The 23,182-nt window shown below is 47.6% G+C and overlaps 1 protein-coding gene across 1 annotated transcript in view; it reads right to left on the reverse strand.

Annotated features, from left to right (window-relative positions):
- Window positions 1–11,513: 11,513 nt before the first annotated feature.
- The window catches only part of PEX14 (peroxisomal biogenesis factor 14), a 57,767-nt gene continuing 46,098 nt past the window's right edge, over window positions 11,514–23,182 (reverse strand). The window contains exons 5-6 of the mRNA XM_060259591.1: window positions 21,433–21,524; window positions 11,514–13,533 (exon numbers count right to left, since the gene is read on the reverse strand). Of these exons, the coding sequence (XP_060115574.1) occupies window positions 13,059–13,533; window positions 21,433–21,524 (567 nt within the window). The 3' untranslated portion in view covers window positions 11,514–13,058. The remainder of the gene's footprint in view (window positions 13,534–21,432; window positions 21,525–23,182) is intronic.

Below are 23,182 nucleotides of genomic sequence, written 5' to 3' on the forward strand. Positions count from 1 at the left end.
CCATTAATGTGGCCCCCTGGGCAATTTGGGGCACCCTTTCCTTTGGGCCCTGAGTGGAAAGAGACAAATGTTACAGTGGGTGCGGTCACACTCACCATTAAATCCATTTGCAACGCGCCTCTATTATAATCCGCACAACCAATTTCCTGATCAGACAACAGCCAGGCTCCCATTCTATCCCGTGTGGGTCCCATCGCTGGTCGATCAGAGCGCTCTACCGGACCTCGTTTCATGAGACATCAATCCGCGTTAGCACAGGCGCAGTGATGCCCGCCATCGTGCTTTGCTTTTTAAAAAAAGAATTAATCAGCATTTCAGCGCATGCGCGTTTGCACTACGCATGCAGAAAAAACCCCAGGAATTCAAATCAGTTCACATCTGGTTTCAAAAGTGAGTTTTGTTTCCGGACATAGGGGCGGGTAAACGATTTATCGAGCCAACATTCGCTCGCTCATTCACTGTTGCAGTGATATCGCTTGCAGGAAACTTTGGGCGGGAAGCGGTGGTGCGCTTTCGATGAGTCGCCAACGATGGAGCATTCAAACAGAGAAATTCCGCTCAGGAACCATCAGAAGAATTTTGTTCTGGATTTAAAGCAGGATCAAATTAGTCCGCGCCCCAGTCGTCTCAACGCGGGACTCGAACGAGCTAACCACCATTTGTAGATGCTGACATTTGGACAACCGCTTAAAATCTGACATGCTTCCGGACTCCACTCATGCCCGTAGCGTTTTTTTCTGAACGTGTGACCTCACCCAGTATGTGATGGCAGCCATTTTCTTGCTCTCTCTTTTTGTCACTCAGTTAACCTTGAATAAGCAAAGGTGGGCTTGCTAACTCACATTAATAATTCTTCCCCCCACTAAAGAATCAACACCACTAGTTAAATAAGTGGGTTTTATCAAAACAATTTTTTGATCTGCCCAATTAATTGGGGAACCACTGGCAAAAAGTTTTAACTGATTAACCTAACTGATGAATTGTCCAGTCCAATCAGTTTAATAAACTCAAGTTTTGCTCACAAGTGGGTTGTATAAATTTCCATTCATGTGCCATCAATAAGACATTCAGCTTCTAAAATGGTGTTTGCCTGGTTTTAGACCTGCCTGGAAAACACAACTGCTGATCTCTCAGCCGCCTTCTCACTCTGGCTCCAGATAGATGAGGCCCGATCCTGGTTACTCTGCAGTAAACAAAAGGCACCCTGCCTGTTATTAAGCCATACAGTATGGACTGATGGACATGCACTTTGCATATGTGCCGAGGAACTCTTGACAGAGTCCTAAGAGTAAAAAAGAGTCCCAGGGGCTAAATTTACAAGGGAATAACACACACTAAGGTTGAAACCTGTCACTTCACAACAGATTAAATCAACCTTTATCACAGGATTAAGTTATAGACCTCACTACATATCCAATAAGGAGGGACGGTGGCTCAGTGGCAGAGCATCTGCTTGGGAAGCAGAAGGTCCCAGGTTCAATCCCCGGCATCTCCAACTAAAAAGGGTCCAGGCAAATAGGTGTGAAAAACCTCAGCTTGAGACCCTGGAGAGCCGCTGCCAGTTAAGGGAGGGATGGTGGCTCAGTGGTAGAGCATCTGCTTGGGAAGCAGAAGGTCCCAGGTTCAATCCCCGGCATCTCCAAAAAAGGGTCCAGGCAAATAGGTGTGAAAAACCTCAGCTTGAGATCCTGGAGAGCCGCTGCCAGTCTGAGAAGACAATACTGACTTTGATGGACCAAGAGTCTGATTCAGTATAAGGCAGCTTCATATGTTCATATGTTCTGGAGTATCATGCCTCAAAGGATACCAATATGGCTTCTATGGTCCCAAACAGGACAGAAAGCCTGAAATAGGTACTTTGGTGGCACAAAACCATTTTAACTTGCAAGAATTGAGAGGGGGAGAAAAACATGGATAACACCACATATAGATCCCCAATTTGGGTCGAAGCTACCTCAAAAAATGTTACCACAGAAATGATAACTATCCTCCTCTGAGGAAAAGGGTATTACTGATCAGCCACCTCAAAAGACTTGTGATGAGATTTTAAAAAATGTTTTTCTTACCAAAATGGTCAGGTGTGGGGCAATAAATCCCAGCTGTCTGAAAGCTGAGCACCTCACCTCAAATATCCTCCCCCGCCCCCTTAGAAAACAAGAATTTCCAAAAGACTTTTCCTTCAGAACTCCATGCCCTTTCCCTTCCTGGGCCTTCCAACCACTACATTCTGAGGTAAAAGAACAGCCTCCATTTTTAGAGCCTGTGAGCAGCTAGGGTTGCCAAGTCCAATTCAAGAAATATCTGGGGACTTTGGGGGTGGAGCCAGGAGACTTTGGGGGTGGAGCCAGGAGACATTAGGGGTGGAGCCAAAATCAAGGCTGTGACAAGCATAATTGGACTCCAAAGGGAGTTCTGGCTATCACATTTAAAGGGACGGCACACCTTTTCAATGCTTTCCTTCCATAGGAAATAATGAAGGATAGGGGCACCTTCTTTTGGGGCTCATAGAATTGGACCAGGGGGTCCAATTCTTTTGAAACTTGGGGAGTATTTTGGGGAGAGGGACTAGATGCTATACTGAAATTTTGGTGCCTCTACCCAAAAGAACAGCCCCCCCAGAGCCCCAGATACCCGTGGATCAATTCTCCATTATTTTCTATGGGAATAAATCTCCCTAGGGAATAACAGAGTTCCCAGCAGACATTTCCCTCCCCCCCCCCCGCTTTCTGATGACCCTGAAGCGGGGGGGAGGGTCTCCAAACCAGGGAATCCCCTGCCCCCACCTGGGGATTGGCAACCCTATGAGCAGCACAGACATAAGTGATGCCATTTTGAATCATCTTCTGTAAAATGCTGTGGTGGTGGTGTTCATGGGAATAAACTCTGCCCTAAACAGAATATTCTCCTCACAACAACAAAATTGGAGGAGTCCAGCCACTCTTTAGGCAAGGGAAATGAATGCTCTGAGAGAAATTGCTGTCTGACTGAACCCCAAGTTTCCAGAAGAATTAATCTCCACAAAGAAACAGGGAGGCTGTGTACGCTTGCGGGGAGCGGGAAAGTATTACTTCAAAAGTGCCAAATGCTGCCCCAGCCCTGAAAAGTATTTGTGGAAATTTCTTGTCCTTAAAGGCAAGCTACAAAACTACAAAAATAAAGTGTTGCAGAGAGTTGGATAATCTTCTCCTTTTCCAGAAAGGGCCTTATTGAGACTGCTTGGTGCTGCTCACTTCTGCCCCATTTCAAATATTTTTACCTTATTTGGATGAAATATATTATTTTTCTAATGAAAGGATTTCCCCCCCTTCTCCAAAAGGCCGGTTTTCCCCTTCAGTCCAACTGGTGCCTTTATTAGGCTAACTTTCACTTTCTTATGGTGAGGATGAGATTCCCCCCCCTTCAGCTGAGGAGAAGCAATGCCAGTCACATACTGTTCAGGATTCCCAGTGCATTGCCCGTGTTTGCCCTATTTTATCTACAAATGCACCCCCCCTTCACACACACTATTTTCTATCTGTTGCCATATCTAGATTTTGACATACTTACAATAGCTACAGTCAAGCGCTCAGGTTACCAGCGCTTTCTCCCTTCTGACAGAGGAAATGCAGTACCTGTTGGATTTCTGCCTGTCGTACAGTGTGTAAACACTGTTATAACAAGCAGGAATTCAACAGGTGCTGCATTTGCCCCTGTAAGGATCTGCTGCTGACTGGAATGAGCTTCACCTGGTGAATTTTTGTCCCAGATACATGTGCTAATAGACACCAAGCATCTATCAAGAGATTAAGGCCAGAGGAAAATGAGGTGGTAGAACAGATGGCACCATTTTAGGATCATAGTAGGTGGTGGATTCCAGAATTGAATGTCCCTTCATAAACTCCCTCCTACAAATGGAACAGTAGCAATTCAGGCAGAAATGGTTCTAACCCACCTGCAGTGGCAGATTCTTACCTGCAAGCAGGGGTTGTTTTGTAGAAAAATAGGTGGTGGAGCTCATTCAGGGCTTGTTATGCAGCTGCACTTACTATTCAGTGGACAAGGTAGGGAGGAGGGGGGCATCAAAAAGGTTCAGGAGCTGTGAGCTAACTTACTCTAACTCAGCTTAGAGGGAACAGTGGTCCAGACAGCAAGCCGGCTCCCAGCAGAGCTAATGTGGCCAGTGTCTCTAAAACAATGAGATGATGTTTTTCTCATCTGCAATCTGCTGGAAAGCCCTTAGCAGTGTTCAACCTGTCCACAACCTTGTGAGGTGAATCACAAAGGTTCCCAGTTTTACAAATGGAGGATTGAGGGCAAATGTGATTTGGAGGCCAGACACATAGCAAAAGACAAGACTTGAATCCAGTTCCTTCAAATCTGGGTATTCTCTGCCATCAGTTATGCTGCTTTACCTGACTCACACATGGGCCATCACTGTCCTTGGACAGAACAGGTAAAAAACAAACTTAAAACTCAAACTAAAAATATAGTAAAACTCTGTGGGTTATATATGGTCTCTTAAAAAGCACACATATCATTTTTTTTGCATAGCCCCACATCTACTATATGCATTCTAGGTCTGGTAGTGGGAACAAACCTGGAAGTTTGCTTCTATGGTCAGTGTAGTGAAAAGGTTTAAAAAGCACCAGGCAAAGACAAGACCCTCAATTATGTTATCCAGCAGGAATTTCTTACTTATAGAAGCACGCATCACAATTTGCAGAAGCTGATCATGGGCATTCAAAACTGAAATTTACTTCAGAAGTATTTTCTCTGAGAACATTTGTCCACCCAGTGTCAAAGGAGCGTCTAGAAGTGCTTGCAGACACCAGGTATAATGACAGCTCTTCAATGACATTGTAAGATATTCAATAGTCTCCCCTCCATGCTGACACTGAAGCAAACATAAAACAGCTCAAAAACCCACCTTGGAGACGTTCACATGCCAGTTACATAGGTTGTGTTCCAATTCTCCCAGGACTTCCACAACATTCTCCACTGTCAAGGTGGCTGCATACACAACTGCGGCGTATCACTCTTTCAGCATGGAAAGCGTTCTACAAAAATACCCAAAGCCTGATGTGATGATTCCTCCAACAGTGAAGGAAGGACAAAGAGGCATGTTGCTGATTTTCAAAATGACCATCCAAGTCTTGCATCAGACCCATGGCAGATAAAAGGACAAGGCTCCTAAGAGCATCTATGGAGCAGAATACGAAGGGTTGTTTCAAAGAGCTCACTCGGTAGTATTAGAGAGAATGTTTGTTAGTATGGAACTGAGAAAATGAAGGTATGTGTAGCTAGAAAGCCCAGGCCCTTCTGACACACACAGAAGCAAGCCCCCAAAGATCTGCTCTGCTCTTTCAACAAGGAAGGACTCTGTGGGTGTACAGATTGCAATTAAGACCATGTGGAATAATTAATGCGCCCACCCACACATACCACTGGTGTGTTTACAATCACTAATGCATGCTGCACAACATTTCAATGATTAAGCCAAGAATTTGCTCACAATCAACTCTGGTGGATCTGGTCCATCAAATCCAACATCCTGTTTCCCACAGTGGCCAACCAGATGTCCCCAGAATGGCTATGAACAGGACATGGAAGTCAATGCCTCTGCCTGCCATTTCCCCTTCCACATAAATTTAGGATCTTTGTAGGACTTGGCCAAAATCACATTAATAGGACTCCAGAATATGCCATATGAATAAATCAACATTTGCAGGTGAAAGGAACTGCTGATCTCTTGCCTTTCATCTGCCAACCCAGGAGAGAAAGGGATTCAACAGAAGGCTACTTTGTTGAGGAGGCAAAAGTCTCTGTCTTCTCAAGGCTGATTAGAACATTTGCAGCAGGTCAAGCTCTTTTCCTGAAAAAAGTCATCACCCCTACTAGTTTCCAGGTACGGTGGCCAGTTTGTCTGCAAACTGCCAATCTACCAGTACCCGGATCTGTGCAAATTAACTAAAATTAGTCACAAAACAGACAGCATCATGAATCACTTGCTGCTTTGTCTAAAATGTAAATGCCATCTTTGAGGCATTTAATGAGGAATGCATAATTCGAGCAAAGATTGGAGAAGAACCTCTTTTCTGTTACCTATTTATTCACCTGGGAAGTTCAGCGGGGAAAAAAAACTTTTTGGAAAGTTATTCTTGTAGAAGAGAACACACACTGATAACATGGACTGTTTTCCCCAGAATGCATTTCCTCAAAGCTTTTTAGCTAAATTGCCCTAAAATACCCATTGATTTGGCATTTCCCCCCCCAGTAAGATTTACTTCAGTCCTATCAGGAGCAGAACTTGGTTGGTTGAAGGCTGTGATCTGTAGTGGTTTCAAGGAAATTAGAGGTTCTGAATGTAATTGTCTGACTTTGTACTTTGATTTAACTTCAGAATACAAATTTTAAGTATTTGAAGCCACATTCGCAACAGCTTGTGTACGGGTCACTTCGAAGGAGCTGTTATATAATTTTAATTAATTAATCCTATTTTAATTGACTCATCAATTAAATCCGCATACCAAAAAGAGTTCTGAAGGGGGAAAAGCTTGTTTTCTTTCCACTATTATGCTGCAATCCTAGAAGAGGGAAGAAATGTCTATTCTAAGATGGAATCTGCCATTTGCAGTGGCTTAAAACCTATTTTGGTTGACCAATAAACTGAAGAAAAGAAGAACAAGCAATCAATTCACAACGGACTCATGATGATCCCATCGGCAGGATGTTCCAGACAAGAAACAAGCAGAGGCAAAACCTGGATACAAATAACTGCAATTTTAAAATCTGCTGCTTGATTAATCTGAGGCGCTTTTTTAGTCAGTCAAAATGTTAATTAATGAATTCAATTGAGAAATCAAGTCAACTGCTGCTACCTCGTTTCTGTATGGGTCTGTTATCTCCTCATGAATGGGCAGTTGGGGGTATAGGATACTCCTCGCATGCACAAGATCACAGTTCAGTACTGTGTTAATTAATCTGAGAATACTGAAAGTTCCCTGCTGGCTCCTCTTCCAACATCTCTAAAGTGAATTAGAATCCTTACATCACCCATGATGTGGAACTTGAGCGTGTCGCCATTTCAACAGAGTTAGCAGAGCTTTAATACTGATGTGGAAAGATTCATTTCAGTTGGAAGTTATATCAGAAACTACAGCAGTGGCTGCTGCTATTACGCCTTCTTCCATGCAATTAAACAAAAGCCGCACAGCTCATTGGTGGATCACCTGCTTTGGATGCATAATCCCAGGTACATTCAGTTGAAGAATCGCAGGCAGTTGAATTTCGGAGGGCCACTGCAAATCAGAGTAGACCATTACCGAGCTAGACAGAGCAGTGCTCTGGGTACATAAGGTAGCTATGACAAGAAATAATTGACTTAGTTTGCATCCTTTATGAAGGCTGCAAAATTTGGGCATAGAATTATTCTGACCTCAGTCTTTTAAACTGTGTAAATGGGAACAGAGTCAAAGTGTTCAGGCCTGGAACACAGCAAATTTCAACAAAGTCCGAGGGAAGGAAAACCAACTTGCTTTAAACAGGGAATCTCATGAATGGGCCACCTTATTAGCTATTGGAAAACAGAGGTTTATCAGGTAGAAACGTCTCCACACCGGGTGGACATGCAATCTTCTTTTTCACATTTCTCCAAGGGACTGCTGTTGTCCGGCTGGCTGTTTTCAAATCCTTCTATGTATATAAAACACACACTGACAGGACATCTCTGCACTTGCTCCTGTTGTTTCCCTTTTACGAGGATTCTTGGCTTGTGGGAGACCAGAAAGAAAAAAAAAAAAAGGAGGGGGGAGAAAGTGAAATCTTCTAAGAAAAGCTGCTACTTTCAAACACTCCTCAAATTTGTCCTGTTTTAGCTAAATGTAATGTTCTTTGTGAACGTTAAAAGGCGAGCGCAAGAGAGAGAGAGAGACTCACTCCTGAGGAAGATATTCATCCATTTAAGGAAAGAGAAATCACTACAGTCAATAACAGGTCTAAATACAGTCACGGAAAGGTCCTTTCTCTCACCCCATCAGCATGAAAATGTCACCGTGTACCAAACACATGAAGGAAAGTGGTGGTGGTGGGGGGGGAACCCACCCAAGAATCACTCATTTTTAAGAAGGGACCATATCATCCTGCCAATTGATGAGGCAAATAAAGTTATGTTTCTGAATCTCTGGTGTTTCCCTGCTGGAGAACAAACTTACAGTAGGAAGCACCACAAATTATTCTTTGCCCTCCTATCTCTTCGAAGGAATGGGATAGAGGACACCAAAGGATTCTACATTCAATCAGTCCAAATTCTATGCCAGGGTAAAGTGCGATTCTGCAGCCTGAATACATTATTTATAGAAGCTGAGCAGGTTTCCTTAGCTGATTTTACAAGGCCTCTGGGAACTCCACAAACACAACATGAATGATAAGTCTATCAACGGCTACTGCTGGTCCTGGTGACTGAGGGGAACCTCCACATTCAAAGGCACCAGTCCCCTGAATCCCAGAGCCAGGAGGCCACCTCAGGGGAAAGCCTTGCCCTCTGTGCCCTGTTATGGGCCGTTCAGAGGAACTGGTTGGCCAGTGGGAAACAGGATGCTGGACTAGACGGGCTCCAGCAGGGCTCTTCTTATGTTCTTAACTTGAAGGCAACCGACTGACCCGATGTCGCTATTCCCCAACATGTGATATTCAAAGGTAGACTGCTGCTACGTATAGAGGATCCACAGCTTTTAAAAAATGGTTCTAACCCATTTTCGTCATTCCACATAATATCTATATATGTGAACTGAAGTAGTTAAGCGGGGATACAGGAGCACAAAAGGGCACTGGGAATCTTTAATCAGCTAGCCCTTTGACATCTGCAATTTCACCAGGTACTCCCTAACAGTCAAGGGCATCTCCAACTTCAGTCTTTTCCCAAGCAGTCCCTTTGCATCATTTAAAATTCCTACTACGCCTTTCCTTCCTAGATTCACCAGCAACAAGATCCAACAGCAGCTAAGCTATGTTGAGGTGCTCACCAAACAATCAAAACCAGGTGCCCTCAAGCTATGACTCTCCTTTCCAGGAAGTGCTTAAGAGTTACAAAGCATCTTTCCAGAATATTCCTAAAACTCTTAAGAACAGCCTGGTTGGATCAGACCAAAGGTCCATCTAGTCCAGTGTCCTGTATCAGCCGTCTCCAAATGAGTCCACTAGTGGATAATTTAGGCAACTGCTCTCTCCTTTAGCGGCCCCATGGCGCAGAGTGGTAAAGCAGCAGTACTGCGGTACTGAGATCTGAACTCTCTGCTCACGACCTGAGTTTGATTCCGGCGGAAGCTGGATTCAGATAACTGGCCCAAGGTTGACTCAGCCTTCCATCCTTCCGAGGTCGGTAAAATGAGTACCCAGCTTGCTGGGGGGAAAGCGTAGATGACTGGGGAAGGCAATGGCAAACCACCTCGTAAAAAAGTCTGCCGTGAAAACGTTGTGAAAGCAACGTCACCCCAGAGTCGGAAACGACTGGTGCTTGTGCAGGGGACCTTTCCTTTCCTCTCTCCTTTTGATTGTCCCCAATGAACATAGAGCTCTGGTGTGGATGGTCCAGGATAGCCCAATCTTGTCAGACCTCAGCAGCTAAGCAGGATCAGCCCTGGTTAGTATTTGGAGGGGAAACCACCAAGGAAATCTAGAGTCTCTACATAGAGACAGGCAATGGCAAACCACCTCTGAATATCATAAGAACATAAGAGAAGCCATGTTGGATCAGACCAATGGGCCATCCAGTCCAACACTCTGTGTCACACAGTGGTCAAAGAACCAGGTGCCATCAGGAGGTCCACCAGTGGGGCCAGGACACTAGAAGCCCTCCACTGTTGCCTCCCCTCACCCCAAACACCAAGAATACAGAGCGTCACTGCCCCATACAGAGAGTTCCAATAATGTGCTGTGGCTAATAGCCACTGATGGACCTCTGCTCCATATGTTGATCCAATCCCCTCTTGAAGCTGGCTATGTTTGTAGCTGCCAGCACCTCCCGTGGCAGTGAATTCCACATGTTAATCACTCTTTGGGTGAAGAAGGACTTCCTTCTATCCGTTTTAACCCGACTGCTCAGCAATTTCATGGAATGCCCACGAGTTCTTGTATTGTGAGAAAGGGAGAAAAGTCCTTCTTTCTCTACCTTCTCCATCCCATGCATAATCTTATAAACCTCTCTCATGTACCCCATAGTTGACGTTTCGCCAAGCTAAAGAGCCCCAAGCGTTTTAATCTTTCTTCATTGGAAACCATGCAGGGTCGCCATGTCAGTTGTGACCTGACAGCCCTTCCCACCACCATAGAACAAGGAAGACCCATTTAGCTTTCGTGACAAATGCCTTTTGTGGGGCCCACCATCCCTCTGATTTGTGCAACACTTTGTAAAAGCATGAAAGATCCATTCAGCAACTGTGAGCAACCGTGACAACCCTTAAATTTGTGCAAACCTTTGTTAAACCATCAAAGCTAGTGGTGATCACCAGTGGGTCCCCAACATTTCCGATCCTGTGGGCACCTTTGGAATCGTGACAAAGCATGGTGGGTGCAGCCACAAAATGGCCAGCAGGAACAAAAAGCCCAGCAGGAACTCATTTGCATATCAGGCCACCCCCACATCACACAGGGCTTTCTTTGTAGAAAAAGCTCGGCAGGAACTCATTTGCATATCAGGCCACCTCCCCCAAACATCACCACTGCTTCACACAGGGCTTTCTTTGTAGAAAAAGCTCATCAGGAACTAATTTGCATATTAGGCCACACCCCCTGATGCCAAGCCAACCAAAACTGTGTTCCTGCTAAAAAAAAAAAAAGCCCTGGCTGCCGCAAAATGGCTGCCACGGGTGGAACAAGCCACAAAATGGCCACCACAACTTACCTTCAGTCACACAGTGAAGATCCTTTTGGCAGCTGCTGCCAAAGCAACATTTAAAAAAAAAATCTGTACAGCTGATCAACTCTTCAATAGTCAAACAGAAAATGTATCAATCGACATTATGGGGACCCCTGACCTAAAAGTTAATTATGGGTTGCTTGGCATGTTGTGTCCTGTTCTACAAAATGGCTATCGCGGACTTAATAAAATCCCACAGAACTCACAACTTGTACCTCACCTGTTCTTCAGAAAAGGATTCTGTTCCAAGCAGCCTCTTTTGCCAAACAAGCTATCCCCTTTTATTTGGGGCATTTCTTTGGCAATTTGATAATGCTCACGGTTTCCCCTGGTTAAAGGCAATCGTTTACATGAACATAGCCAGAAATGCCTTTGGGGAGGAGAGAGTAAAGGGTTTGCTCAACTTCTCCTATGTAAGTTGCCCCATAAATGAAGAATATGGAACTACAATGGTTGGAACACAGAATCTATTTACTTTCACGGCAATTAACTTATGTATATGTTTGAAAAGGCTACAGTTCTGGAATCCATCCGACCGCTTCCCCTTTATCTGTCCTCTTTCCAATGGAGAAAAGAGACAACCAAATGCAAAAGAAAACCTCAAGTCGCAACAGCCACAGCCTGGCGTTAAATAGTGGTAACTCATATTTATTACAATTATATACAATCATATTTTATATTTGAATTCTATACATGATCACATGGATGAGAACGTTTCTGCTTTCCTCTTAGTGAGAGTCGAGGAGGCGTGAGACTTGAGACGTTGCAGGAACTGAGGCTCTTTTCCTCATGAAGTGAACAGGAATCGGACATGGCTAGTTGGATCGGCCGAGAATACGATGCCGTAAAACAAGAGCTTCTGAAAACCGATGGCCGGTTGCCATTTTTTCTACCCGATAAGGCAAAAGTGAAGGGAAGTGAGTAGCCATTACGGGGAAGGGGGACAGATGTCCGAGAAACGGGTCTCTAATGTGGAATTTTGTTTGGAGAAGAGCACTTGGTCCTTGGGAAAATGAGCTCAGTGTGGGAAAGCATTTCTCCCTTTCATTTGACGGACCCAAAGGCCCGTCATCAACACCGAGAATTGAGCCATCGCTACCTAGTGGCCACGGTGCGGGTCCAAACCAGGGACTGAGGGAGAAGGACAAGCAAATAATCAGTCATTTTGGTTTCCTTTCTCTACAGGGAAAATCATTTCGACCACAAGATGTAGCATAGGGTTAGCAGCTAGGGACCAGGACTCAAATAATGGACACCTCCCTCCCTTTCTAATGCACAGCTGGGGCTGCATGGTTCCCCCCCCCCTCCATCTCTTCTCTTACCTCGCCTTGCTAGAGAAATTTCAGGCTGCTGGAAAGGGTGGGGAGGCAGACAGAGAAGTGGTTGGGGGTGGGGGGCGGAAGGAAGGTATGATGGGTAATAGATGAGGGGGGGGGGAGCTGACTCATGAAGGAGACTTGGCCCCAAGAATCCTCCATATTGGTCCCAGAACAAATCTGCTTTTCACTGAGCAAGTAGCAAGTCAATTTGCTATGGCGCTCTATATGCTTTCCTTTGTCCCTGGAACGCACAAAAAAGCGGGGGGGGGGGGAGATATAAGGTGGTGGTGTGGGGAACATTCATATTACTTCAAGGTTGGGCTCTTTGACGACAAGGGGTCTGACTTCGGAATGAGGGTTGATGCAGAAAACAATATCAGCCGGGGAGAGAGGAGGGGGGGGGGGTGGTTTGTGGGACCACTCAGAAGGCAGAAGCCCAGTGATGGAACACTGGCTTGGTTAGTGGCTACGGCAGGTGGTGATGCAAGAGGGCCCCGAAATGGGTGGGAAGGGGCAGGAAGCCTGGGGTGATGGAGGCTGAACATTTTTAGCAAGGGGACCCCACTTCCCCAAACTGTGGGGCAGGCTAAGTAGCAACCAAACCCTCGACAGAACTGGGATGTGAAAAGGGTGGTGACGGCAGGAAGGGGAACCACCGAGAGGTGGGCTGCTCAGGCCCAGCTTGGCTCAGCGGCCACCTGGCTCGCTAGGAGATCACAATGATACTCGTGGTGAATCACAGGGTGGGGGGGGGGAGAGACAGGGGAAATCACTGGGCAAGGAAGAGGCCCAGGGAATGGAGCATGACCAAGAGGTGCTGGGAATTGGGAGTCAACACCCCAGCCCCACTAGTCGATCTCGTTCTCATTGCTGGCCCCTTCAGGCCTCCGTAGCTTCTCCACTTGCTCGTTGATCTGGCCGTCTCCGCCTCGTCGGTCCTCCGTCTGGACGTCCAAACACTCTTCTTCGTCCACGTGGCTGACATCGTCGTCATCCTCCCCATCTTCCTCCTCCTCTTCCTCATTCCCCTTGTCCTCCCGCTTCTCCTCCTCCCCCTGCACCTCCATCCGCACCTGTCCCTTGACGTCGATCACTGCCTCGCTCTCTTCCTCAGTGCCTAGAAGATGGCAGTTGACCTTCGACCCTTCGGGGGGACTGTGGTTCTCCTTGACGGGCGAGGAGGAGTTGGACTCGTTGCTGACCGGAGAGATGTCGCTGCTGGTGCTGTGGTTGTTGGTGACCGGGTTAGACGGGGAGGAGGGCTTCACGGGGATTTGCCAGGATGGGATTTTGGGGGCAGAGGGCGAGGGAGGGAATTGCCTCCTGGGAGAAAGAGGAGAAAGGGAGCAGCTTTTTACAAAGGAGAATCTCAGAGATGAGAACTCAGAACATCTGATGGGCTGCTGGCAGACTTTTCAAGGAGGTGTCAGAGATTAACCCCCTGCCCTCGTTAGATCAGACTAAGGTCTCCCCGGTCAATCGCAAATCCCTGCAGATGCTGGATCATGAGTGGGCAATTTTTTTATCCTGACGGTCACGTCTGGCTCTCCATTTCCTTTGAGGGTTCCAACTTACTCAAAGCCTCATTCTCCCACTCTGCCATTTATCATGCCCCCCCCACCCTGTTTAATCATTTTAGGGAACATCATCCCGTTATCTGACGCTGTGGTCTGGCGGGAATGATGCTCCCCGATCAAAAGTTCTTGTGGTCCATTGTGGCCTTCAGCCATGATTTCACAGCATCACAGAGTTGGAAGGGACCTCCAGGCTCATCTAGTCCGATCCCTGCACAATGCAGGAATTCCATGAATACCTCCCTTCCCCCACAAATACATCCCAAGCGACCCCTGCTCCAAGCCCAGAAGATGGCTAACCCCTCCCCCCCCCCCCCCCCCCGCAACTCTCCAGTATCCCTGACCAAACTGGCTTGGGAGAAAAATGTGTCCTGACCCCAAAGTGGAGAACAGCATTTCGCTGGGTGTGTAAGAAAGGGCCATGAGGACTAACCACTGATGCAACCTTTCTTGCCCTCCTTCTCATGGTCTTCCTAAATTCACAGGCTCTTCACTGCTGTCAGATGGCCATCTCGCCTCTGCTTAAAAACCTCCAAAGGAGAGCCCACCACCTTCTGAAGAAGCCTGTTCCACTGATTTGCTCACCACCAGCAGCCAGCAATCTACTTCCTGTCCTCCAAGGTTCATTTTAAAGGGGCACCAGACCATGTTTGAGATTGTCAACACTTCCAAGTAGTAAGACACAGCAGGGGAAGATGGACAGCACGGCCACCTTCAAGAGGGGTTTAGATAAAAATATGGAGGAGAGGTCCATCAGTGGCTATTAGCCACAGTGTGTATGTGTATATATAAAATTTTTGGCCACTGTGTGACACAGAGTGTTGTACTGGATGGGCCAGTGGCCTGATCCAGCATGGCTTCTCTCATGCTCTTATGTGACACAGAGTGTTGGACTGGATGGGCCACTGGCCTGATCCAACAGGGCTTCTCTTATGTTCTTATGTGACACAGAGTGTTGGACTGGATGGGCCATTGGGCTGATCCAACATGGCTTCTCTTATGTTCTTATGTGACACGGAGTGTTGGACTGGATGGGCCACTGGCCTGATCCAACAGGGCTTCTCTTATGTTCTTATGTGACACAGAGTGTTGGACTGGATGGGCCATTGGGCTGATCCAACATGGCTTCTCTTATGTTCTTATGTGACACAGAGTGTTGGACTGGATGGGCCACTGGCCTGATCCAACAGGGCTTCTCTTATGTGACACAGAGTGTTGGACTGGATGGGCCATTGGCTGATTCAACATGGCTTCTCTTATGCTCTTATGTGACACAGAGTGTTGGACTGGATGGGCCATTGGCTGATTCAACATGGCTTCTCTTATGCTCTTATGTGACACAGAGTGTTGGACTGGATGGGCCATTGGCTGATTCAACATGGCTTCTCTTATGCTCTTATGTGACACAGAATGCTGGACTGGATGGGCCACTGGCCTGATCCAACATGGCTTCTCTTATGTGACACAGAGTGTTGGACTGGATGGGCCATTGGCCTGATCCAACATGGCTTCTCTTATGTTCTTATGACAGAGGCAGGCAAGCTGCCCTTTTGCTGATCACTGAGGGGCCCTTCCTAAGCTGACAAGAAACTGCAGGGTGGGGGCAGTTCTCTGCCCAACTGGAACTATGGGGAAGGCACTGATGCACTGTACAGGATGAGCTTGCGCCCAATCCATGGATAGGGTCCCATATCCATGGCTGCCTTCTGGACCTGTGGAACATCCGGCCAGCTGGTGCAAGCAATCTCAGCCTCTGTGATGGTGCCAGAGGCACAGGTGAAGGTAATGGGCATACCTGGCAGGGGGATAACAACATGCCTTGAATGAATCATGCCACAGGGTGGAAACCAGTGTTCCCTCTAAGTTGAGTTAGTGTGAGCAAGCTCACAGTTTTTTAGCCTCTGGCTCATGCATCCTCGTCCTGGCTCAGGAAAAATGGCCTCAGAGTACACTAATTTATGCAGTAGCGCACAACTTTAATGCCAGTAGCTCATGAGAGACAGTCAGTTTGGTGTCGTGGTGAAGTGCACGGACTCTTATCTGGGAGAACCAGGTTTGATTCCCCATTCCTCCACTTGCAGCTGCTTCCCCATTCCTCCACTTGCACCTGCCTTAGGGCAGCCATAGTGGTTAAGTGAGCAGACTCTTATCCGGGAGAACTGGGTTTGATTCCCAATTCCTCCACTTGCACCTGCCTTGGGGCAGCCATAGTGGTTAAGTGAGTGGACTCTTATCTGGGAGAACTGGGTTTGATTCCCCACTCCTCCACTTGCAGCTGCTGGAATGGCCTTGGGTCAGCCATAGTGGTTAAGTGAGCAGACTCTTATCTGGGAGAACCGGGTTTGATTCCCCACTCCTCCCCTTGCACCTGCTGGAATGGCCTTGGGGCAGCCATAGTGGTTAAGTGTGCGGACTCTTATCTGGGAGAACCAGGTTTGATTCCCCACTCCTCCACTTGCCCCTGCTGGAATGGCCTTGGGTCAGCCATAGTGGTTAAGTGAGCGGACTCTTATCTGGGAGAACCAGGTTTGATTCCCTACTCCTCCACTTGCCCCTGCTGGCATGGCCTTGGGTCAGCCATAGTGGTTAAGTGAGTGGACTCTTATCTGGGAGAACCAGGTTTGATTCCCCACTCCTCCACTTGCCCCTGCTGGAATGGCCTTGGGTCAGCCATAGTGGTTAAGTGAGCGGACTCTTATCTGGGAGAACCAGGTTTGATTTCCCACTCCTCCCCTTGCAGCTGCTGGAATGGCCTTGGGTCAGCCATAGCTCTCTTGCAGAGCTGCCCTTGAAAGGGCAGCTGCTGTGAGACCCCTCTCAGCCCCACCCACCTCACAGGGTGTCTGTTGTGGGGGGAGAAGATATAGGAGACTGTGAGCCACTCTGAGACTCTGAGATTCGGAGTGGAGGGCGGGATATAAATCCGATATCATCGATATCATCATCACAAAGCAGAATTTTTGCTCACAAGACTCCACAGCTTAGAGGGAGTATCGGTAGAAACCCCATTGATGTAAGGTGCAGGCTGTCTTTCTTGAGAGCTGTGTTTCTGCGATACCTCGTGCTAGAAGCACACTCAGCCTCATGGCTAGCTCAAGGTGTTTATTTATTTACTCATTAGTGCATTTATATCCCGGTTTTCCTCGTAATTCAGGGTGGCTTACATTAATAGTTAAAAACATTCCCCACTAAAACCAAAATAATAATAATAATAATAATAATAATAATAATAATAATAATAATAATAATAATAATAATAATAATAAGAGATTGGATTTATATCCCGCCCTCAACTCCGAAGAGTCTCAGAGCGGCTCACAATCTCCTTTCCCTTCCTCCCCCACAACAGACACCCTGTGAGGTACATGAAGATATTGGATTTATATCCCGCCCTCCACTCCGAAGAGTCTCAGAGCGGCTCACAATCTCCTTTCCCTTCCTCTCCCACAACAGACACCCTGTGAGGTAGATGAAGATATTGGATTTATATCCCGCCCTCCACTCTGAAGAGTCTCAGAGCGGCTCACAATCTCCTTTCCCTTCCTCCCCCACAACAGACACCCTGTGAGGTAGATGAAGATATTGGATTTATATCCCGTCCTCCACTCTGAAGAGTCTCAGAGCGGCTTACAATCTCCTTTCCCTTCCTCCCCCACAACAGACACCCTGTGAGGTAGATGAAGATATTGGATTTATATCCCGCCCTCCACTCTGAAGAGTCTCAGAGCGGCTCACAATCTCCTTTCCCTTCCTCCCCCACAACAGACACCCTGTGAGGTAGATGAAGAGATTGGATTTATATCCCGCCCTCCACTCCGAAGAGTCTCAGAGGGGCTCACAATCTCCTTTCCCTTCCTCCCCCACAACAGACACCCTGTGAGGTAGATGAAGATATTGGATTTATATCCCGCCCTCCACTTCGAAGAGTCTCAGAGCGGCTCACAATCTCCTTTCCCTTCCTCCCCCACAACAGACACCCTGTCAGGTGGGTGGGTCTGGAGAGGGCTCTCACAGCAGCTGCCCTTTCAAGGACAACCTCTGCCAGAGCTATGGGTGACCCAAGGCCATTCCAGCAGCTGCAAGCGGAGGAGTGGGGAATCAAACCCGGTTCTCCCAGATAAGAGTCCGCACACTTCACCACTACACCAAACCAGCCCGAAGCCAATACCTGGAGCATCGCCGGAGCCAGCGAAGCCTCGGTGGTGTCAACAACACCAGGGGAAGTTGCCTTGGACACAGCTGGCAGCACAAGTGCAGGAGGAGGCAACAAACATAGGCTACCGTTATCACGCCTCCCAGGCCACCAGTGGCCAGGACTTTGGCAAGCACCGGCAGCCTGGCTCTGGGAGGCTAGTGGCGTTTGGTTACCCTCTTGTTTAACAGGGCATGCAAAGTGGCCACATGGGTGGGGAGCTAGCTCTGCTCAACACCCCCCCCTCGCAACTTCAACCTTGGGAGACGGCTGCTTTTGAAACTTCCATCTCTTCTGCATGCAAACGAGCGAGTGCTCGCCATTATTCACCAGTATCGTAAAGGCTATCAGGAAATTCAATTTGGACTCTTTTCTTGGCTCGGGCATCGCAGCCTCTTCCTTTTGCTGCTGAGGAGGCTGCGTCTATTTATTTATTTTAACGAATATATTTCCCCAAAGCATTTATCTCCACAGCTGCATTAAACTCACACACACCACCAGGACCATGAATTTCCCCTTAATGACAAGATGTCCACTTGTGCTCGCGGACAAAGAGCGGCTGCCCTTGTTTCTCTTCAGGCAGTGACTTCAGGCAGCAGCAAAGTTTTGAGAAAGGAGTTTTCCTAGGTGCAGCGGGCATCCACTGAAGGAGGCTGGGTTGATGTCCTTTTTATCCCCTGCACCTTTTTAAGAATTGGACCCATAACAATTGGAATTGGAGAGCCGGTTTGGTGTAGTGGTTAAGTGTGCGGACTCTTATCTGGGAGAACCGGGTTTGATTCCCCACTCCTCCACTTGCACCTGCTAGCATGGCCTTGGGTCAGCCATAGCTCTGGCAGAGGTTGTCCTTGAAAGGGCAGCTGCTGTGAGAGCCCTCTCAGCCCCACCCACCTCACAGGGTGTCTGTTGTGGGGGAGGAAGGTAAAGGAGATTCTGAGCCGCTCTGAGACTCTTCGGAGTGGAGGGAGGGATATAAATCCAATATCTTCATCTACCTCACAGGGTGTCTGTTGTGGGGGAGGAAGGGAAAGGAGATTGTGAGCCGCTCTGAGACTCTTCAGAGTGGAGGGCGGGATATAAATCCAATATCTTCATCTACCTCACAGGGTGTCTGTTGTGGGGGAGGAAGGGAAAGGAGATTGTGAGCCGCTCTGAGACTCTTCAGAGTGGAGGGCGGGATATAAATCCAATTTCTTCTTCTTCTTCTTCTTCATAACGACCGGAGGGGGCTGCAGTTCAGTGGCAAAGCTCTGCAAGTGAGAAGTCCTAGGTTCAAACCCCGCTAAGATTCTCCAACAAAAAGTTTCAGAGGGTAGCCGTGGTGGTCTGTGCAGGTGAACGGCTGGATTTGAGTCCAGCAGCACTTTAGAGCCTGCAAACTCCAAAATCAACACCGCGTACCAACTGAAAGTTATGCTGTACTGCAAGGTCGGCTCTTTGTTGATTGCAGTCTTTGGACTGTATATCTGTGCAACTGAAAGAGGATTCTTGGAGAAGATTCTTGTATTTAATGCAAATTGCAGGACTTATAATAGCGACAGACATTTAAAGAAATAAAGAGAGTTTTTGACTATATATTGTTGATTTATAAATTGCAATGCAGCATAACTGTAAATTGCTACATAGTGTTGATTTTGTGGTTTACATTCTGTACACTGTGGTTTCCTGTGCTTTCTTGCTCTCTTGTTGGTCTCTAAGGTGCCACAGGTCCTGAATCTACCTCTTCTAAGACACAGAGGATGACAAAGACTTTCTCAGCCCCAAAACAGGATGAACCACTGCCAGTCAGAGCAGGCAATACTGAGCAGTGGCCTGACTCAGCATGCAGCAGTTTCAGATGTTCATAAAGGGAGTGAGTCAAACAGTTGTCCTTAAAAGGGCAACTTCTGGGAGAGCTCTTTCAGCCCCGCCCACCTCACAGGGTGTCTGTTGTGGGGGAGGAAGATAAAGGAGATTGTGAGCCGCTCTGAGACTCTACGATTTGAAGTGGAGGGCAGAATATAAATCCAATTTCTTTCATCTTCTTCTTCCCTCACCCAGATCTGGCACCCTGAGAGCTGCCATCAGTCTGAATCGCATGACCAGCTGGCTTCCAGTAACTAGCAGCCTCCCGTGTTCAGCTTCCCAATCTCCTTTCCCCACCTTTTAATTAATTAATTTCAGAAAGTGATTTTGCAGCAGTTTTAGAAAAAACAGATATGAAATTCCTGAAGGGCACAAGAATCCTGCCAACATTTTCGGTGCCGTTCAGGGGGAGAGGAAATACTCAGAAGGGCTTAAAGGGTGCTTAACTTTGGTAGCTGCACCCCAAATATTACATGCTGCATAATTTAGGGCAGTGGTCCCCAAACTTTTTGGCACCAGGGACCAGTTTTGTGGAAGACAATTTTTCCATGGACCGGGGGAGGGGGGAGGAGAATGGTTTCGGGATGATACAATTGTGCACTTTATTTCTAAAGTGTTTGGTGTGGTGGTTAAATGTGCAGACTCTTGTCTGGGAGAACTGGGTTTGATTCCCCACTCCTCCACTTGTACCTGCTGGAATGGCCTTTGGTCAGCCATAGCTCTGGCAGAGGTTGTCCTTGAAAAAGCAGCTGCTGTGAGAGCCCTCTCCAGCCCCACCCACCTCACAGGGTGTTTGTTGTGGGGGAGGAAGGTAAAGGAGATTGTGAGCTGCTCTGAGACTCTGAAATTCAGAGTGAAGGGCAGGATATAAATCCAATGTCGTCTTATTATTATTACTACATTGTAATATATCATGAAATAATTATACAACTCATGGCCCGGTTGCTAACAGGCCACGGACCACTACCGGTCCACGGCCCAAAGGTTGGGGACTCCTGATTTAGGGAATCGCCCATCAAACTCGCTACACTGGCTGGGTCCTATACCTGCCACAGAGAAAGCAAGGGTCTCGTGCAGAAAGTATATGACTTTATAAATAAAGCAAACAACAAAGAACGGAAGGAAGGCTGCCTCTCTGCCCCAAGACAAACAGCCTAATGTGAAACAAACACACCTCAGAAGGCATGGTGAGATGAGAGCAGCTGAGAGTCACTTAAGGTAAAAAGAGGAGAGGAAATTGGTTTGCCTGCAGATTGCCTACAAAAGAATGGGCCTCTTTTCCCAGATTAAGGCCTGGTTCACAAATGCAGGGGGAGGAGGCTGCAGACGCTTGAGGTGAACTCACCACTCCAAACTGACGATGGAGGATCGCATTTCAAAATGCTCCCGTATGTCAAAAAAAGAAAAACCGGAATGGGGAGTGACTGCTCAACACGCTTACTGCTTGTGTGGATATTTTTAATCTAGAGGACCACTCAGCACCAAAATCCAGCATCCGTACTTGGAGGAGCACAGCCCGTTCTGCTACCTCGTTCAACTGCACATTTGAACTGGGCTGGATAAATATGCTGACCTCGAGCCCCCGCCCCCACAATCATGTCTGTCTCATACCGGTTTAGAAGCAATCCTTTGAGGGAGTAGATCTCCGACTTCAGCTCGTTGATATTTTGAGACTCCAGGATCCAGTTAGTTGATGTCGTAGCCTAGTATTAAAGAAGAAGTGATGATCAGAGGATGGAGAGGGGTGGGTGGATTTAGGAGTCTCCAAGAGCCCCAATCTGTAGTCTTTAAAGACAGCAAGCATTTGCATTGGTCTCTCAAACAAATTTAAGAGGCCCGTGGTGCAGAGTGGTAAAGCTGCAGTACTGCAGTCCTAAGCTCTGCTCACGACCTGAGTTCCATCCCCGGTGGAAGCTAGGTTTTCAGGTAGCCGGCTTGAGGTTGACTCAGCCTTCCATTCTTCTGAGGTTGGTAAAATGAGTCCCCAGCTTGCTGGGAGGAAAGTGTAAATGACTGGGGAAGGCAATGGCAAACTACCCCGTAAAAAGTCTGCCGTGAAAACGCTGTGAAAGCTGCATCACCCCCAGAGTCAGAAACGACTGGTGCTTGCGCAGGGGACCTTTCCTTTTCCTCAAACAAATTCTAAATTGCGTGTGCAGAGCCAGCCTTAGACTGTCGGGCACCCTAAGCAAGGTGAACTTCTGGTGCTCGCCCGCTGCACTGATAATGGCATCAAATCACAAGAAGACCAGAAGGCCTGCACTCTAGACGACTGCCTAGTTTGCCCAGTGGCAAGGCCAGCCGTGTGTGTGTGTGTGTGTGTGAATATTCTGCACCAACTGGCATGGCCTAAGCAGACAGAGAGTCCAATAAGGAACAGAGAGGCCACAGTTCACCATCCCTCTCACAGTTCGGGGAGGGACGGTGACTCAGTGGTAGAGCATCTGCTTGGGAAGCAGAAGGTCCCAGGTTCAATCCCTGGCATCTCCAACTAAAAGGGTCCAGGCAAATAGGTGTGGAAAACCTCAGCTTGAGACCCTGGAGAGCCGCTGCCAGTCTGAGAAGACAATACTGACTTTGATGGACCGAGGGTCTGATTCAGTATAAGGCAGCTTCATATGTTCATGGGGAGGGATGGTGGCTGAGTGGTAGAGCATCTGCTTGGGAAGCAGAAGGTCCCAGGTTCAATCCCCGGCATCTCCAACTAAAAGGGTCCAGGCAAATAGGTGTGGAAAACCTCAGCTTGAGACCCTGGAGAACCACCGCCAGTCTGAGTAGACAAGACTGACTTTGATGGACCAAGGGTCTGATTCAGTATAAGGCAGCTTCATATGTTCATGGGGAGGGATGGTGGCTCAGTGGTAGAGCATCTGCTTGGGAAGCAGAAGGTCCCAGGTTCAATCCCCGGCATCTCCAACTAAAAGGGTCCAGGCAAATAGGTGTGGAAAACCTCAGCTTGAGACCCTGGAGAGCCGCTGCCAGTCTGAGAAGACAAGACTGACTTTGATGGACCCAGGGTCTGATTCGGTATAAGGCAGCTTCATATGTTCATGGGGAGGGACGGTGGCTCAGTGGTAGAGCATCTGCTTGGGAAGCAGAAGGTCCCAGGTTCAATCCCCGGCATCTCCAACTAAAAGGGTCCAGGCAAATAGGTGTGGAAAACCTCAGCTTGAGACCCTGGAGAGCCGCTGCCAGTCTGAGAAGACAATACTGACTTTGATGGACCAAGGGTCTGATTCAGTAGAAGGCAGCTTCATATGTTCATGTTCACATGTTCAAAGCCCAGGTTACTCAGACCGCACTTCTGTCAAAGGCCAAAGATATTTCGACATCAAAAAGCGGCAACATAGGCAGTTGGCAC

This window comes from Heteronotia binoei, chromosome 18, assembly GCF_032191835.1.
Source record: "Heteronotia binoei isolate CCM8104 ecotype False Entrance Well chromosome 18, APGP_CSIRO_Hbin_v1, whole genome shotgun sequence".
Taxonomy (NCBI): Eukaryota; Metazoa; Chordata; class Lepidosauria; order Squamata; family Gekkonidae; genus Heteronotia; species Heteronotia binoei.